This window comes from Muntiacus reevesi, chromosome 2 (assembly GCF_963930625.1).
Source record: "Muntiacus reevesi chromosome 2, mMunRee1.1, whole genome shotgun sequence".
NCBI lineage: Eukaryota > Metazoa > Chordata > Mammalia > Artiodactyla > Cervidae > Muntiacus > Muntiacus reevesi.
In genome coordinates, this window is record NC_089250.1 from 200,250,260 (window position 1) to 200,269,432 (window position 19,173).

The 19,173-nt window shown below is 44.0% G+C and overlaps 1 protein-coding gene across 1 annotated transcript in view; it reads left to right on the plus strand.

The window, feature by feature from the left end:
- The window catches only part of PRKCB (protein kinase C beta), a 221,911-nt gene that overhangs the window by 107,766 nt on the left and 94,972 nt on the right, over positions 1-19,173 (plus strand). The window contains exons 5-7 of the mRNA XM_065919292.1: positions 2,007-2,163; positions 3,596-3,730; positions 14,275-14,371. Of these exons, the coding sequence (XP_065775364.1) occupies positions 2,007-2,163; positions 3,596-3,730; positions 14,275-14,371 (389 nt within the window). The remainder of the gene's footprint in view (positions 1-2,006; positions 2,164-3,595; positions 3,731-14,274; positions 14,372-19,173) is intronic.

The window sequence follows — 19,173 nt, forward strand, 5'->3', positions numbered from 1 at the left end:
ATGGAATAAAGACAAGAGGGAATGAGGAGAAAGAGAAAATGTATTGGGCTCAATAGATTGATTGGTGATGAAAGATTTGTAGCAGTGGGGTACTAGAGTTAATGAACTGGAAAATGGAAAGTAGCATAGATTGTGGGATACATGAAGTTGGGTTTAAGAAAGTAGTGTAACTTCTGGATGATGAGCACCAGGAAGGGGGTGACTGTGATGAGGTGGAAGCAGAGGTTTCAGGGAGTGAAGGGGATGCTTTATTCTTTCCTTTTCTGTTAACTTGTTGCACTTATGAAACAGAGCAAATGTTGAATGATGGTGGTGGTAATGGGTATCTCTGTCATATTCCTGACTTCAGTGAGATTGCGTTTACCGTTAACTTTGGTGCTATTATTTCAGATGTCCTTTATTCTGTGGAGATTTCCTGTTATTTCTAGCTAATTGCAATGATCCTATGGTTTTCTCCTTTGACCTATAATTGTGATGAATATTTTAATAGTAGATTTCTGAGGTTGAGCCATCTTCGCATTCTGGGTAGGAGTCACTGTTTATTAGCCTTTTAGCAGATAGTTTGATTCAGTCTACTAATATCAATATATTACCTTGGGATTTCCTATCATAAGTGAGATGGTTGGCACAGTATCCTCAAGATCTAGACAGTTCTTATTTTCTTATCTCCTCCCCTTGACCATCTTTGTTACTGGTGTTTGAACTGACTCCTAATTAGCTTCTTCCCATTTCTCCAGACTGATGTCTTATGCTACCTCATCCTTCCTATTCTCAGTTGCATCCCAGACTGTTGACCTTCTTCTTCTTTTCCCTGCTAAACCTCCTTTACCCAGGGTGTTCTTGGTTTCAGGTGGAGCCTAACTGTAATGCTGCTATTTTTCCAGCCCTTTCTCCTTTGGCTGTCTAGGTGCTCGTTAACAGGTGCTGCCTGGATAATAGGTGCATTTTGGTTTAGAGGGCAATTCTTTCTCTTTTATTAATAGCTTTTACTTTTTGATTAATTACCTTTCATTGGAGTGTAGTTGCTTTATAATATTGTATTAGCTTCTACTCCATAGCATAATGAATCAGCTATACATATACATAGATCCCCTCCCTCTTGGATTTCCCTCTTATTTAGGTCACCGTGGTGCATTAAGTAGAGTTCCCTGTGCTGTACTGTATGTTCACATCAGTTGTCTATTTTTCTTTTTGAATTCAGATAACATGCACCATTAACCATTTTTAAGTGTGTAGTTTAGTGGCATTTACTACATTAACAATTTTGGGCAACCATCGTTTCTATCTAGTTCCAAGGAATTTTGTCACCTGTAAAGGAAACCCTATAACCATTAGGTAGTAACTCCCCATCCCACCTACCACCAGCTCCTGGCAGCTGCGAGTCTGCTGTCTCTTTGGATTTACCTGTTCTGGATGTTTCATATAAATGAAATCATCGAATATGTAAATTTTTATGTTAGAGTATACACATGTTCATAGCAGCACCTTTTAAAATAGTCAAAAGTTGATCAACTGATGAATGGATAAACAAAATTTGATATATTCATGCAAGCAGATATTCAGTTCAATTCAGTCACTCAGTCATGTCCAACTCTCTGTGACCCCATGAACCGCAGCACGCCAGGCCTCCCTGTCCATCACCAACTGTCGGAGTCCACCCAAACCCATGTCCATTGAGTCAGTGATGCCATCCAACCATCTCATCCTCTGTCATCTCCTTCTTCTCCTGCCCTCAATCTTTCCCAGCATCAGGGTCTTTTCAAATGAGTCAGCTCTTTGCATCAGGTGGCCAAAGTATTGGAGTTTCAGCTTCAACATCAGTTCTTTCAAAGAACTTCCAAAACCGATCTCCTTTAGGATGGACTGGTTGGATCTTCTTGCAGTCCAAGGGACTCTCAAGAGTCTTCTCCAACACCACAGTTCAAAATCATCAATTCTTCAGCACTCAGCTTTCTTTATGGTTATTAATGCTAAAACTGGTTTGTTTGTTTTCTTTCTGTTTTTAGTAAGAGATGCTAAAAACCTTGTACCTATGGATCCTAATGGCTTGTCAGATCCTTACGTGAAACTGAAACTGATTCCTGATCCCAAGAGTGAGAGCAAGCAGAAGACCAAGACCATCAAGTGCTCCCTCAACCCCGAGTGGAACGAGACATTTAGATTGTAAGTTAAGATTATTGCATCCTAGCCTGGGTGGCAAGGTTGGGTTGTGGGCCACCTGAGGTTGGGAAGGTCCTCTACCAGCCTGTCTTTCCTTCCATCCTTCCCTGCCTCCTTCTCTCCCTCCCTTTCTCCCTTCCTCTCTTCCCTCTTTCCTTCTTTCCTTCCTCTCCACCTGCAGTTTTGCATTGCAAGTCAAGTAAAAATTGGAACTTTTTTTCATATACAGTATTGAGAATGTCTCTGATGTGGGGGAGTGGAAAATACTGTGATGTGTTGCTAGGCGAAGCCAAATTGTGGGAGTTGCTCTGGGTCTCAGCAAACACAGAATGCAACCCATAGGGTGTGGGGATGACCTGCTTAGGGTTGTGTGTGTGGATGATGCTGGGCCAGCTGCCAGCCACCTGCCGGGAGCTCTCTGCTAGCCGCCATGCAGGGTCTTCCCTGGCTAGTGCTCCAAGAACATGGCATCACTTTTTGGTGCATCTGAGCTAACAATTATGAGATACATCAGCCGATAGTTACTGAGCATGTGCTGTGTATAGCAGGCACTGTAGTAAGTGATCTGGCTTCACTGGTCACTTCATCCCCATTATACCAATGCGGCTTAAAGAGGTTAAAGAACAGGCCAATGTCCCACAGCAAGAACAGGGTAGGATGGGATTCAGTGACAGTCCATCTCCAGGGAAAAGTGAAGGTGTTAGTCGCTCAGTCATGTCCAACTCTTTGCGACCTCCATGGACTGTATCCCGCCAGGTTCCTCTGTCCATGGAACTCCCCAGGCAAGAATACTGGAGTGGGTAGCCATTCCCTTCTCCAGGGGATCTTCCTGACCCAGGGATAGAACCCAGGCTTCCTGCATTGCAGGTAGATTCTTTACTGTCTGAGCTAACAGGGAAGCCCTCCAGCTTCAGGGATCATGGACCAAAAGCATGACTTCTTGCGGTGCCCCGTTTCCTCCTTCCCCTCTCAGAGCAAAACTGGGGGCTCATCTCAGCCTCCATCAAGGACATGCCCTAGAACAATTTCCCCCAGACTGGCCCCAGCAAAGCTCTTTCCTTCATACGTTTCCCCAACCTCATCATCAACCTGCATGTGTGGAAACACTCACATGATTACATGACTGGCATTCATAGTTCTTAGAGTGACTGTATCAATAGGATTTCCTAAACATCGTGGATCCTGGACATAAGGCAGTGCAAGTGGTTAGAACTGCTTGGTCAGAGCTGGCCTGGGTCCTCTTCCTATTTAACCACAGGCTGTAAAACAGAAAAGCTCTGCCTCCCTGGGGAGCTTGCCAGCAATGAAAACTGAATCTGTTTCTTGGAACAGCTTGTAATCTTTAAACATTCCTACCTTTGGGCTTTGTCCTCTTGTACGTTTCATCTGCTTGAGAAATCACTGTAATCACTGACTTTTTTTTTCCTTCTTGCAGCCAGCTGAAAGAGTCGGACAAAGATAGGAGACTGTCTGTAGAGATTTGGGATTGGGATCTGACCAGCAGGAATGACTTCATGGGATCTTTGTCGTTTGGGATTTCTGAACTACAGAAAGCTGGTGTTGATGGCTGGTAAGGAAACTTTCACTTTGAGAGCAACAGTACAGCTTGATCCATCAAAACATGAGATCAAGAATGGTTCCCTTTTTCTCCTAAATGTTTCTCCTTTTTGTCCTAAAGATTAAAGCAGAATCACAAGTGAAAACTGGTAGACTGGCTCTGTTACATAGATAACATTTAATTTGGTCCTCATGCAAAAATTCCATGGATGGAGAAGCCTGGTAGACTACAGTCCATGGGGTCACAGAGAGTCGGACACGACTGAGCGACTTCACTTTCCTGGACTTTTCCACGCAAAAAAAGGAAGAAGAAGAATTAGTTGTCAGTGTTTTCAAACTCAGGAAATTTCCCATAAAAGTTTAGGCCTACAGGGTAACAAATAAGGACAGTTGAGTAGTTAACACCTACTTTTGACAGGATGTGGTGGTGATGGTGGTCTAGTCGGCTAAGTTATGTCCAGCTCTTGTAACCCCATGGACTGTAGCCCACCAGGCTCCTCTGTCTATGAGATAGATGCTTCAGACAAGAACACTGGAGTGGGTTGCCATTTCCTATTCCACAGGATCTTCTTGGCCCAGAGATTGAGCCCAGGTCTCCTACATTGCAGGCAGATTCTTTACTAATGGAGCAAGCAGGGAAGCCCATTTGCTGTGGTCCTCAATAGTCACTATTATTTTACATCTGTGCCACTTTACACAACTGTATGACCTGAGAGGCCCGTGGGCACTAAAATGGCTCTCACACTTTACTTAAAAGGCATGTTTGATTCACTGTTAGATTTTGACTCCTTAAGAAGATACCTCTTCATCGGGACTGCTTACCAAGCCTGGCTACAGTGCTGGGGGCTTACTGTCACGCATGCCAAGTTGCTTCAGTTGTATCCAGCTCTTTGTGACCTTGTGGACCCGCCAGGTTCCTCTGTCCATGGGGATTCTCCAGGCAAGAACACTGGAGTGGGTTGTCATGCCTTCCTCCAGTGGGCCCTCCTCTTCCTGGCCCAGGGATTGAACCCGCATCTGTTATATCTCCTGCATTGTCGGGTGGGTTCTTTACCTCCAGCGCCACCCGGGAAGCCCTGGTCACTTTCACAGTCAGCTGCAGTATCTCCCTTGTTCTGGGATGTTTGCTTCTAACAACAGCAAAATCTTTGCCCAGTATTCCCAGCGAAGAGGCTGGATAGGTCCTCTTTGGTGACTGTTTCTTTCCCAGTTATCTGAGCAGAGGAGTCAGAAGAGATGGTCCACCTTGTCACTAGAACTATGGGAGAAGTAGTAATTTGGCAGGGGTAGGGAGGGTGCTCCTGTCTCTTTAAGAGAAATTGTCTCATTTCTGAATGGTCCTTGCTCTGGACTTTTTCAGTTATAAGTGAAAGACAGTCAGAATCAAGCTGGTTTAGCAAGAAAGAGAATGGATCATCGGAACCTCACAAGGGACCTCACAGCCTTTCCATTGTCCACCTTACAACTTCCTTGTCTCTCCTCCACGTTTATCGTAGGCTTTTATTCAGGTATTTGTTTGTGCTCACTCCATCCTAGTCGTTAGAAATGCATCAAGTATAAGACGGACATGCCCTCATGAAACTTAGCTTCTGGAAAAGGATGAGAAACCTTGAAGAAGAAATTACACAAATAACTAATCAGCGATAACATGGTGAGAGATGTGAAAGAATGCAGAAGCTGGGACCATAAAAAAAGTGTGCTGATAAGTTCACTTGTACCCTTTTGGGGGAACTTATCTACAAAACAGAAACAGAGTTACAGAAGCAGCAAAGAAACTTATGGTTCCTGGGAGGGGAGGGGATAGAAGTGATAAATTGGGAGCCTGGGATGGATATAGACACACTACTGTATATAAAATGGGGCTTCCCAGATGACTCACTGGGAAAGAATCTGCCTGCCAGTGCCGGAGACGTGGATTTGATATCTGGGTCAGGAAGATACCCTGGAGAAGAAAATGGCAACCCACTCCAGTATTCTTGTATGGAAAATCCAGTATTCTTGCCTGGAAAATCCCATGGACAAGAGGAGCCTGGTTGGCTACAGTCCATGGGGTCACAAAGTCAGACATGAAAGAGCAGGCATGCACATTCTACATATAAAATAGATAACTATTAATAATAAGAACCTACTGTGTAGCACAAGGAAGTCTACTCAGGGTTCTGTAATGACCTATATGGAAAAAGATTCTAAAAAAGAGTGGATATAGGTATATGTATAATTAATTCACTTTGTTGTTCAGCAGAAACTAATACATTATAAATTAACTATACATGAATAAAATTTTGTTTTAATTTAAACAGAAGTGTGCTAAAGCCCAACCAGAAAAGTTAAAAGACATAATTCTCATTAAAAAAGATAATGAACATTTGTTAAAGTTTTCCTTAGCTCATGAGTGAGGAAGGTGGGAAGATAAATGCCTGATTCCATAGGTTTGAGGAAATATTGTTGGGCGTCCCTAGTGGCTCAGATGGTGAAGAATGGGTTTGATCTCTGGACCAGGAAAATCCCCTGGAGAAGGGAATGGCTACCCAGTATTCTTGCCTGGAGAATTCCACGGGCAGAGGAGCCTGGTGGGCTGTAGTCCATGGGATCACAAAGAGTTGGACACAGCTGAGCAACTAACACTTTCACTTACACTTTCAGACAAAGGAACGCTGAAATAACTTGGCTAAGTTAGATGTAAAACTGGCTGCTATTAGACAGGGCAGTAAAATCACAATTTCGGAGGTTATCGTATCTACCAGACTGAAGAACAAAATCTCACCTCGCATTTCTAAAAGTTGACATCTGTCTTTGCAGACTTGGGAGACCATCTGTATCTTACTGGATTGTGAATAATAAATAATAGAACCAAGAGAAAGGAGATAACTAATTAGAAAATGCTCAGGCATGACATTAAAAGGTCACACCATCATCCTTTTGCCTTTTCCCCAAGTTCTGGATAACTTTTCTTGACATCTGGATGATTTGACTTTGCAGGCTCTCAGTGTTGCTACTCAGATTGCTTGTTCCTTCCTCTTTAAATCAAGTGTAAAGAGGTTAAGCAGAAAGAATGCATGATCCCTGAGGGTATAAATGAGACAGGAGAGAACATAATAATAATAATTATGATAACAATAGCTGCCTCTTATTGACTCTTTCTAGTGCCAGGCTCTGGGCTGATCTCTTCCCAGGTGTCCTGAAATCATGCATTGATACAGCGTTAGTCAGATGTGCGGAAAAAATATAGCTGCTTTATTTTCTATAATGGACCTAGACTTTCTTATGCGGTTTTGTGACCTCTTGGCAGCCGAGGAGAAGGGAACCTTCACTGCACATAGTGGCTCCTGGGCTTCATTGCCGCAGAGTGATCAACCCTGCCTGATCCCTGAACCAGCACCCAGAGAGGCAGGACAGTGCTCCCCCCAACCCCCCAGCTGCGGGGGCATCCTTCTGGCTTTGTTTTGGAGTCCCAGGTCCTCGGCTGTTGCCTCTGATTGTGAGGTCCCTTCGCAGTGCCTGTCCTGTTCGTCACACCACGTGGGCCCCCCCCAGGCCCCACCCTGCTCAGCGCTTCCATGACCTCTCACTTCTGAGTCTCCTCCGTGCAGATCCAGGAGCTCCATCTCGGAGCCCTCTGTCTTTCCCTCTGCAGCTGCTGCTCTGCTGTGGTCCTCGTGAAGGTCTCTGCCCAGGGATCTGGAGGCAGCGGCCCCAAGCCCTCTGCTTTCACCCCGTGGCCCCCCCCCCCCCGCCCCGTCTCCTTCCTGTGGTTCTCCAGGCCCCCAAGGGCAGGGCTGTCTCCCACAAGGGCCACATCCTTCTTCCTGGGCTAGCGCCTGCCCTGTCTCCCCCTCTGAAGCAAACGGCAGAGTGCAGAGAAGACAGAATGGCTTGCTGATACTAAATCCAAATATGACTGCATTTACACTTCCGTCAGCCTTTTCTTCTCCCAGCACTGCTGGGTGGAACACTGTTCCCTGGATCAGAGTGGTTGATCAGTGGGTGCGGCGCACACAGCGCTTGAGTGACAGTGCTGGAGATCAGGTCCGGGTCTCTGTGATGCCAGCATCTAAGCACCTACCCATCCCATTCTACCCCCTGGTATGGTGGAGGCCTAGAAGGCAGACTGGAAGCTTGGGTCTTCTGACCGGTGAGACGTCTTGTGACCTCAGACTCCGCCGCCTGTACTACAGGCTTCTTAGCAGGTCTGATTCCATTCATCAGGAGTAATTACAGCAACCGCCTCCATCTATCTCTTTCGAAGTTGATGAAATAATAGTAGGAAGGGAACTTCTGCAAAAATAAAAGCCCTCTTCAGATGCTGTAGATAAAAGTCCTCTTCAGATTGAGGGCCAAGACATCTATGATGCTATCTTACTTTGAAATATACCAGATGCTAGAAATTTGGGCTCTTGACCCAAGAATTTTTTTTTTAACCAGATATATTTTTTAAAATATATATTCATCTGGCTGCATCGGGTCTTAGTTGCACCATGCGGGATCTTTCACTGTGGCGCACGGACTCTAGTTGGAGTGCAGGGGCTTTGTTGCTCCACGGCGTGTGGGATCTTAGTTCCCCAACTGGGGATTGAACCCACGCCCCCTGCATTGCACGGTGGATTCTAAACCACCAGAGCACCGGGGAAGTCCCGACCCAGGAATTCTGTTAACCCTGTGTGATCTAGGGTGTGTCCCATTCCCTCTGTGAGGCTCAATGTCCCCCTCTGGAAGGGGCTGAGCGCTCCCTACTTCTGTGGTTCTCATTTAAGGCCGCCTGGCAGAAACAGCAAGGAAGGCGTCCAGATGTGACGCACCAGCCCCGGGCCCCCATCTGCTGCTCTGATGCCAGTTCTGTGTCTGTTGTCAAACCCGCTCCTTTGTCTCTAATTTTGTGTCTTTATACCATGTTCTTTCTTTCCCCTTGTTTTTTCAGAAGTTTATCTGTTTCACTGTTGTTGTTTTTTTTCTTTCTTCAAAGAGTCTGGGATTTGTATATCAATTCTGTGTTTCTGTTTTCTTCTTTCCCGTAGGTTTGTTTTGTGGTTGTCTTTGAATTTCAGTTGAATATTTGGCTAATTTATTTTTTTCTCTCTTAACTTACTCTGCTCTTTAAAAATAACAAGCAAGCATTGGCGGGAACAGAAATTTCTGTTTTGATACATTGCATTTGAGCTTTTGTGGCTTACTCAAAGTCTGCAGTTGTATTTTTAATTTTCTTTCTAACATGCTTTTCCTTAGTCATGTTTTATAGCCTCTAGTCTTAACTTTTTATTTACCTTTTTATTACTAATGTTCAGTGACAGTTTTCGTGCTTTATAGCCAGAGAATATGGCCTGTGCATTTTTCATGTTTTCCTTGCCATTCTTTGTTCTTCAGTTTAGCTTAGTGTATGGTCAATGTTGCTAATTGTTCTGTGTACATTTCAATAGAAAGATTATATTTACTATTTGTAACCTTGGGCAACATCTTTTTAATAGCCTCACATAGTTCATTCTTATGGCTATGCCTCAATTTACATAATAATATTATTATAAGATGTGCAATGTTTACCTATATAAATAATCCTACAGTAAACATACTTATAGTGAAATCTTTGCTTTAAATATCTCAGTCACTAAGTCGTGTCCGACTCTTGTGACCCCATGGACTGTTCGTGGGATTTTCCAGGCAAGAATACTGGAATGGGTTGCCATTTCCTTCTCCGGATGCAAGGATCAAACCTGTGTCTCCTGCATTAGCAAGCAGATTCTTTACCACTGAACCACCTGAGACGCCCTTGCCTTAATTATTTCCTAATAAATTCTTAAGCCTGGAATCAGTAGCTTTGAGGATATATGCATTATTAAGGTATTTACCATATTGTTCTATCATTTTTTTCAATAAATTTACAGTCTCACTAGTGCTGTGTGAGACTTTTCGTTTCACCCACGCTTGTCAACATCTGGTATTATAAATTTGAAAGATGATGCAGAAGCTATACATATTTTGTTACTAATTATATATACATATTTAGATAATATACATGCATAATGTGATATATATTTTATATATACTTTTATAATATAAATATTTATTATTTACATACATTTGTTACTAATTATGTTGAATGCTCTCATTTGTATATTGCCTGTTTTTGTTTTCATAAGTGACTATGTACTGTGTTTTGCCTGTCATTTTCTTACTAATTTAGAAGTTTTTATATAAGAGGGATAATACTGTCTTTGCTGAAATATAGGTTGCAATATTCCCTTCTTTCATGTTGTATGTTAATTTTGGTAATATGCATTTTTTCTCTTAGTGGTATATAAAGCATTCCATTCAAATCTAATTAGCATAATAAATATCAAGCCAACTGCCAGGAAAAGTTCTCAAGTTTGTCCTCTAATGTCCTGATTGTTTACTGGATTATCCATCCTAGTGTTCACTGTCTCCAGTGGATTTTAAAACTTAGTAATTATATATTTTTTTTCTGAAAGTAGTTTTTCCTAAGTTCAAATTGTTCCTGCTTCATAGATGCAGTCACTTCTTGGAACTCACGGAAAATATGAGTTAGATATTTTTTGGAATTTTGTTTCTTTTGACACTGGTTCTGTTTCTTGGAAATTGGATTCCTTCTTGTTTCTCTTTATGTGAGTGAGTTTCTTCCCGTGCCCTCCGTAGGAAGGGTGAGCACAGAAGTGTGAGTGTGTGTGTATGAGTTAGTCGTTCAGTCATGCCCGACACTCTGCGACCCCATGGACTGTAACCCTCCAGGCTCCTCTGTCCATGGCATTCTCTAGGCAAGAACTCTGGAGTGGGTTGCCGTGTCCCTCTCCAGGGGATCTTCCTGACCCAGGGACTGAACCTAGTTCTCTGGCATCTCAGGCAGATTCTTTACCGTCTGAGCTACCAGAGAAGCCCAAGGAACCTGAGTGTCCTGTTCTAATCTATCATATCCAGATGAAGGGACAAAGAAGTCGTTTGTATTTTTGAAATTGTCCTTTGTCAGGTCTGGGGTCTCGGTCCTGTAGATACTGGGGGGAGGGCCATGGTCTGAGACAGCTGCCCTGCTGCCTGATGGTGGGCCGTCTCCTGCCCGCTGGGTTTGTGCGTCTCAAAGCTGGAAGGGATCCCTGTTCCTCTTTTCTGATGGGTTCACTGTCCATATCCAGAGGCCATAGTGACAGCGTCCTGGCCACAGCCAGTGTGAGGGGTGGGGGCGCCTGCTCTGACCAGTGCCCCAGGTGCTGGTGTGTCCTGCACCTCCTGAATATGGATCGAGATTGGTGACCCTCATCCTATCTCTGGTGGTCCGATCCAGGGGTGCTCGTGGGGTTCTGTTAGGTTCCCATTGACTGATCACAGCTGGTCAATCCCCTTTAATGTATATCTTCCAAAATACTTTCTACCCCAAATGGATTAGGTAGTGCATGGTTGAGGTGTTGGCCATATAGAACCGTAACTGGACAAAGCTATCCTTCTCAGTTCTTGAGTTTACAGCAGAGAAAGTCTCAGAGGGCCCTGATGTAGCCTAAATGCACTTTAACCCTTGCTGTTTGCTGAGCTCCCATTTTAACAAAGGAGGGGGGCTGGCGTTAGTCTCAGAGCCTTTGGTAAGCAATACCGTCTACTTGGGTTTTGTTTTTTTTTTTCACTTTTTATTAGAGTATCATTGCTTTACAATGTTATGTCATTTTCGGCTATACAGCAAAGTGAATCAGCCATATGTATGAGTAACTTTGATTTGCACATGTTTAATTTTTCACAGATACGTATTTTCTGCTTAACCAATGATACTGATTTTCTTTACAAGGAAGAGATACAGAGTGTCCTTTTAAAGTGAGTTTATTATTTAAAAAAGAGACGATTAAATGAAAACATTAAGCTGATAATAGCATCCAGATTTAGCAAAATCCACAAAGGTGGATGAAGTTTGCCAAAGACTGTTGCATGCTCTCTTACTGGTACTTTAATTTGTGGAACTTCCTGGAAGTTCCTGCTTTGTGGATAGCACCCTTCTTGATTTCCAGCAAAGATACAGATGTTCTCTTATTTTTATATTTCTTTGGTAATTTCAGTGGAAGTTTGGAAGATGAGCATTGACTATTAAATGTGGAGGCATCTGGACTCAAACTGGCATCTTGGCTTTGAGTCACCTATCTGTCTATTTTTAGAAGCTGCTGAGGAAGATTTGTGAATGAAGAAAAACATTGTGATGAAAACTGTAAATTCTGCTTAGGAAGTCTTTGGGAGTGAGGAATTTGGGGTTCTTTTTTCGCCCAATGACTTATTTGTCTTTGGAACGTCCCTCTTCCTTCCTTGTGCTCATCTCAGTCTGACTAGATGAAAATATCTTTGTGGTCTAGAGACAAATTGAAACCATCTTGTTTATTATAATAATATGAAGATCAGTAACAATGATGATGATGCCTTTTATTAAACACTTGCTAAATGCCAGATTTTGTTTTCTTGGGCTTCAAAATCGCTGCAGATGGTAACTGCAGCTATGAAATTAAAAGACACTTCCTCCTTGGAAGAAAAGCTATGACCAACCTAGACAGCATATTGAAAAGCAGAGACATTACTTTGCCAACAAAGGTCTGTATAGTCAAAGCTATGGTTTTTCCAGCAGTCACATATGGATGTGAAAGTTGGACCATAAAGAAGGCTGAGCACCGAAGAATTGATGCTTTTTAACTGTGGTGCTGGAGAAGACTCTTGAGAGTCCCTTGGACTGCAGGGAGATCCAATCAGTCCATCCTAAAGGAAATCAGTCCTGAATATTCACTGAAAGGACTGATGCTGAAGCTGAAGCTCCAGTACTTTGACTACCTGATGTGAAGAGCCGACTTTGATGCCGGTAAAGATTGAAGGCAGGAGGAGAAGGGGACGACAGAGAACAAGATGGTTGGATGGCATCACCGACTCAATGGACATGAGTTTGAGCAAGCTCCAGGAGCTGATGAAGGGCAGAGAAGCCTTCCGTGCTGCAGTCCGTGGGGTCACAAGGAGATGGACATGACTGAGCAACAACAAAATGCCAGCCACCCCGCTTATCATCTTACATACATTATCACGTGTCAACTTCACCATAATCCCATGGAAAAGGCTATTTTTCCTGTTCATAGATGAGAAGAATCAAGGCTTGAGGGATCTTCCTAGCTTATTCAATTACCCTAAGAGGCAAGGGAAGAGATGAAATTTGGACCTACGCATGGTTTGACTCCTGGACTTGTGTACTTTTTCAGTAGCTTGACTACCAGACACTTTGGGAAGGTGTCTATATAGAAAAACAGTATCATTGAGTGAAGTCCATAGTCTTGAAAGCGCTGCCGAGCGCTGAGTGGCAAGGTGGCAGTGTGTTACAGTGAAAGGGGGTAGAAATGCTGGGACAGTGTGATACAGTGGGAGAGCCTCAGCCTTCTTTCAGAATCAGAAAGCACTTTGTTGTTGTTCAGTCACTAAGTCGTGTCCGACTCTTTGCGACCCTGTGAATTGCAGCATGTCAGGCTTCTGTGTCCTTCACCATCTCCTGGAGTTTGCTCAAACTCATGTCCATTGAGTCGGTAATGCTATCTACCCATCTCAACTTCTCTTCTTGCCCTCAATCTTTCCTAGCATCAGGGTCTTTCCTAGTGAGTGGGCTCTTCACATCAGGTGGCTGAAGTATTAGAGCTTCAGCATCAGTCCTGCCAATGAATATTCAATGTTGATTTCCTTTAGGATTGATTGGTCCCTTGCTGTCCAAGGGACTCTCAGGAGTCTTCTCCAGCACCACAGTTCAAAAGCATCAGTTCTTCGACATTCAGCGTTCTTTATGGTTCAACTCTTAACATCCATTAATGGGCCAAAAAAAAAAAAAAAAAATGGATAGAAACACTGAGAGTTATAACCAAGAAAATCCTGTGTGTAGAGAGGCTGACAAAGAACTTTGCATTCTATAAACATATTTTTTATGATGTCTTTCTGATGGTTATAAAAATATAAATGAGAGAAGAGATAGGGAGTGTGGGATTGACATGTAAATATTATTATATTTAAAATGGATAATCAACAGAGTCCTACTGTATATAGCACAGGGAACTTTGCTCAATGTTATGTGGCAGCCTGAATGGGAGGGGAGTTTAAGGGAGAATGAATACATGTATGTGTATATATATATATGTATATTTATATGGCTGAGTCCCTTTTCCACCTACCTGAAACTGTTACAACATTGTTAATTGACTATACTCCAATATAAAACAAAAAGTTAAAAGGAAAAGCAAACCTCTTCCTGGAAAACCAATATGGAATTTGAGTTTTTTGAATATGAGCCACCTGTTCTCCTTGTGTGGCCCTGCAATAAACCTTTCTCTGCTCCAAACAAAAGTTTCTCTGCTCATATATATATATATGTATGTATATATATATACACATATACACACACACATACACATAGTATATCTAGCTACACACACACACAGAGATACATCCCCAAACAAAAACCCATCAGCACATGTTTTTAAAGCAGTTTTCTATAGACCCCCTCCCTTATCGAAGTCATCAGAATATTAAGCAGCATCATGGAGTTTGTCTTTCCTTTGCTCCCTCTAGGTTTAAGTTACTGAGTCAGGAGGAAGGAGAGTACTTCAACGTGCCCGTGCCCCCGGAAGGCAGTGAGGGCAACGAGGAGCTGCGACAGAAATTTGAGGTGAGATGGCTTTCTTTCAGCATCAGTGGGACCCGGCTGAGTCTGCCTCTGTGCTGTTTTTCTTGTTCATGGTGTGATTTCTACCAAGGCCTTACACGATCCTGGGCCTTTGAAATGTGGTTCCACCTCCCAGAAAACTACTTATCCTTCACGATCTCAATTAAGTGTTCCCTGCCTTGTGACATCATTCTGCCTTCCTGTCTTCAGTCAGATTTAGACCGTTCCTTAAAAATGTTCATTCGCTGCCTGGGTCATTCGGATGGTGGCTTGGACAGGAATGTCAGTAACAATGAATGAAAACAGTGGATAGGGTAGTGATTTTATTTTGGAAGCTGAGTCAAGTAGGCTTGCTGAGGTCTGGAATCTGGATTTGGATCTGTTGTCGGGGGAATGGTGCTGTATTAACAAATGGAATTGACTGTGCTGGTAACTCCCTGAAATACCTATAGGTGCATCTTCGCAAGATTAAGAGCCCTTGGCTCAGACATTGGGCAGCAGTGCTGGCCCGTTTCTACCCCAGACCCCTTCTCCCCTGTGGGGTCACATAAACTCCATTTTCCAGGAGTTTGGGGCATATATGGGATGCGAAGGTGTGTAGGACATATCCCAGTTTTACTAAGAAAATGCTTTGGGGAAATAGGTTTGAGTTCTTTCAATCTCTGTGTATTGAGTGATTTTAAAGTAGTTTCATAAGGGAAAACACATTATTTTGTTCACAGGAACTTAATATACGAAGTCTGATGGGAAATCATCAATTCTAGATAAGCAGTGATGGCCTACTAACTGAAAAAAATGTATGAAGTATCTAAAATGAAATAGGTTGCTGTCATTGTTATTCATCAAGTAATCACACAAGTAAATAGAGGCTGAATGTGACCAGGTAAAGTTCTGTGACAGAGAGGTCCTTGTTGCTTTGAGAAGACGTAAGAGGGAAATATAACGTTGTCTGAGAGGACAGGGAAGGAGCCATTGAGGAAACACGGGAGGTTAACTAAGTAAAGAGGGGAAAAAGCCTTTCATTCCAAGAGGAGAGCAGGTGTAAAGGCCCTGTGGTGGGCGATCTATTGCAACTATGGAATGCTCAAAGACGGCCAGTGTGGCTGGAGCAGAGAGAGCAAAGTGTAAGTTCAAAGTGTGGCTGGGAGGTGGTGGGGGTCAGAGTAGGACTGCTGGCTTCGGCAAGGGTTTGGGCATTTATTCCAAGAACCCTCTTAGAGTCCCCTCAGCTAGATAGAAATAGTACTTGGATCCTGACCCTTGTCGTGAGCCTGCACCCTCCATAAAACCTGCTGATGGTTCTGACCCAGTGGGACTTCCTATCATGGAAGCAAGTGGAGTAAGCATGTTGGCCTTGGGTTCCTCAGTCATTCTCCAGGGAACTTGATCACAGGTTCATCCTCACAGGACCACTCAAGCCCAGATGAGTGGATGAAAGGACTTTCCCTCCTAGGAGAGTTAAGAACTGGACACTGGGAACTTTCCCACTGGTCCAGTGGTTAAGAATCCTCCTGCCAAAAAAAAAAAAAGAATCCGCCTGCCAATCCAGGGGACACGGATTTGATCCCTGGTCTGGCAAGATCCCACATGCTGCGGGGCAGCTAAGCCTGGGCACCACAACTGCTGAGGCCGTGTGCTGAAACTCTGAAGCCTGCGCTCCTTAGAGCCTGTGCTTCGCAACAAGAGAAGCCTCCGCAGTGAGAAGCCTGAGGACTGCAGCTAAAGAGTAGCCCCTGCTCGCTGCAACTAAAGAAACGCCGTGTGCAGCAGCGAAGACCCAACATAGCCAAAAATAAATAAATAAATAAAAAAGAGCTGGACACTGATTTTTTTTTTTTTTTTAAAAAAGGTAGGACTGGAGGGCAGGCTTCACAGAGCTCTTTCCAGCTCCTTCTCTCAACTTTCTGATGGAGTGGTGTCCGTTTCCTGCAGAGTTAAAAATGTCCTCTTGTGGATGGAAAAAAAAAACAGACCAATGTTTTCTTATATAAAATGAAGTCTCAGTTTTGCAAAATGATTTCTTCTGTCTTAGGGCAGCTGGGGTGACATTTCAGAACACCCAGGAAAACATTTCTTACATGCACAGAGCATTTGTCTGGGCCAGTTATTGGCTTGAAGGAAAGGGTTGTTTTATCTGCGTGCAACAAAACGTGTCCCTTTATTTCCCGCAAGAGCCTGCAAACGCTTGTTTATGCCTGAGTGGTAATCGCTCCACACCATAGTTTGTTGATTAAAAAAATGTTTCCAAGAGACTGAAAATTGTTCCCAGACACATAGAGGAATTTCAGTTGACCTTGAACGTGAGAAATGTAATCCCTGTGCAATAACCAATTAGCACCCAGAATGACTCAGAAATTACTTTCAAGCCTCTTATCTGGAGAAATTCTGAGTGATGGTAAAATCGAGCTGCAGAAATTGGCGTAATAGAATTTCATGGTAGGGTGAGCTTGGTGAAGTTACTACTCGTGGTCTGTTTCAGGACATCGGAAGAGGCTGTTTGGGGACTTCTGTCTGGCCATGGCCTTGCTGATCAGCCAGGGAAGGCTCCATTTTGCTTGGCTCCAAATGGGTCTTCTGACAGTCGTAGACTTTTTTTTTTTTGGTTGGTTGTTTTATTTTTTTTAATGTTTATTTATTTTTAATTGATTGATGATTGGTTTACAGTAATGGTTTGATTTTTGTCACACATCAACATGAATATACCCCGTCCCTCTCCAATTTCCCACTCCCTCCCACCTCCCATTCATTCCCACCCTTCTAGGTTATTCCAGAGTCCCTGTTTGAGTTTCTGAGTCATATAGCAAATTCCCATTGGCTATCTATTTACATAGCAATTTTTGATTTAATAAAGTGCTCACTATGTGCCATTTATTAAGTGTTTTAGAAGTATTAACTCATATAATTCAATCCTTACAACCACCTTGATTAGTTGGTACTCCTATCATCCCCCTTTATCTTTTATAGATGAGGAAACTGAGGCCCAGAGAGGTTAAGCAACTTTCTAACATCCTTCAGCTGGTCACTGTCTCACTTTGAGTTTCCCCAGAAACAGACTATCAGGATTCAAGCACACGTGGTTTCTTTAGGGGTTTCTCAGGTGGTGCTTGGAGAAGGCAATGGCACCCCACTCCAGTACTCTAGCCTGGAAAATCCCATGGATGGAGGAGCCTGGTGGGCTGCAGTCCATGGGGTCGCTAAGAGTACAACTCAGCAACTTCACTTTCACTTTTCACTCTCATGCATTGGAGAAGGAAATGGCACCCCACTCCAGTGTTCTTGCCTGGAGAATCCCAGGGACAGGGGAGCCTGGTGGGCTGCCGTCTATGGGGTCGCACAGAGTCGGACACGACTGAAGTGACTTAGCAGCAGCAGCAGCAGCAGGTGATGCTAGTGGTAAAGAACCTACCTGCCATGCTGGAGACATAAGAGACTCAGGTTTGATCCCCTGAAGGAGGGCGTGGCAACCCACTCCAGTATCCTTGCCTGGAGAATTCCATGGACAGAGGAGCTTGGCAGTGACCCCAATAAGCATCTAGCGTAGTGAGGATGTGAGGCAGGGAGAGGAAGCGAGTTGGGAAAGGATGTACTATCAGCAAATTACCACTGTGGGCAACTGGGGTTTAATCCTTCTTTAGCTGGGGTTTAGCATGGGCCGCAGGGTTTCCAGTCAAGGAGCAGGCAGCTGAATTATTATCCGCCAGTCCCCCTTCCGTCACTGGCTGCTTCTGGGGAGTTAACTTGCCAGCAATTTCAGCTTGGCCTGCCAGTGACTATGCTTGCTCCTGCAGTCAGGAAATGAGCCTGGAGACAGAGTCACAGGTGTCAGCGGCCAGCAGCCCAGGTGTAGAGGGGAGGGGCGGGGAGCCGATGTGTCTTGGCTGGATGACTGGGGCTACATCTGTGCAGCGTAGCCTGTGCCGTTCAGGTGGTTCAAGAGCCAGCTTGCCTGCATTTGAGTCCCAGCTCTGTCCCTTCCTTGCTGGGTGCTGAAGGCAAGTTACTTTATCTCTGAGCTTTTGATTCCCCATCTGCAAAGGGGGAGGGGGTATCATGACACTTCTGCTCTCTGGAGGGTCTATGGCAGTAAATGAAATGATGCACTTTAAACAGTCTAGGGACTTCCCTGGTGCTCCAGTGGCTAAGACTCTGTGCTCCCAGTGCAGGGGGTCCAGGTTTGACCCCTGGTCAGGAAACTAGATCTCGCATGTCGCAACTAAGACCTTTATTTGGGTGCAGCCAAAAAAAAAAAAAAAAAAATTGAATAAATAAACCAACCTGGCGTGTGATATTATTCAGGTGTCAGCGCATCATTGTCATCCTCCCAGAATACATACAGAATAAATAGTGTTGCAGACCTGCTCCTCCTGGTCTTTGGAAGGGCTTCTTGGGGGTTTGGAGCATCAACATAGACTCATCGCCTACTGGAGTCTCTGCCACCACTGTTGGGTACGAAGTGCCCTAGGAGCTCCTTGCAGAGGGTAGGGGTGGTAGAGGAGTTTAGATTAAGCCAAGACAGGCATTCTTCCTCTGAAACGGAGCCCTGGAACCTGGCAGCCCAGGTGCCTTCACTCTCCCCTGGCACAGCCTGGCAAGAGGCCGGGCTCTTTCTCAGAAGCGCCTCTGTCTGCTCTCTTTGAGCACTGAGTCCTGGGGCTCTAAATTGCAGACATGAAAAGGCAACCATTAGTGTATTCCTGTTTGTGAAGGTATACCTAGCCCAGCAAGACAGAAGATCATTTAAATTTGGGCCTCAGTTTTTGTTTTTTTTCCCATTTATTTTTATTAGTTGGAGGCTAATTACTTTA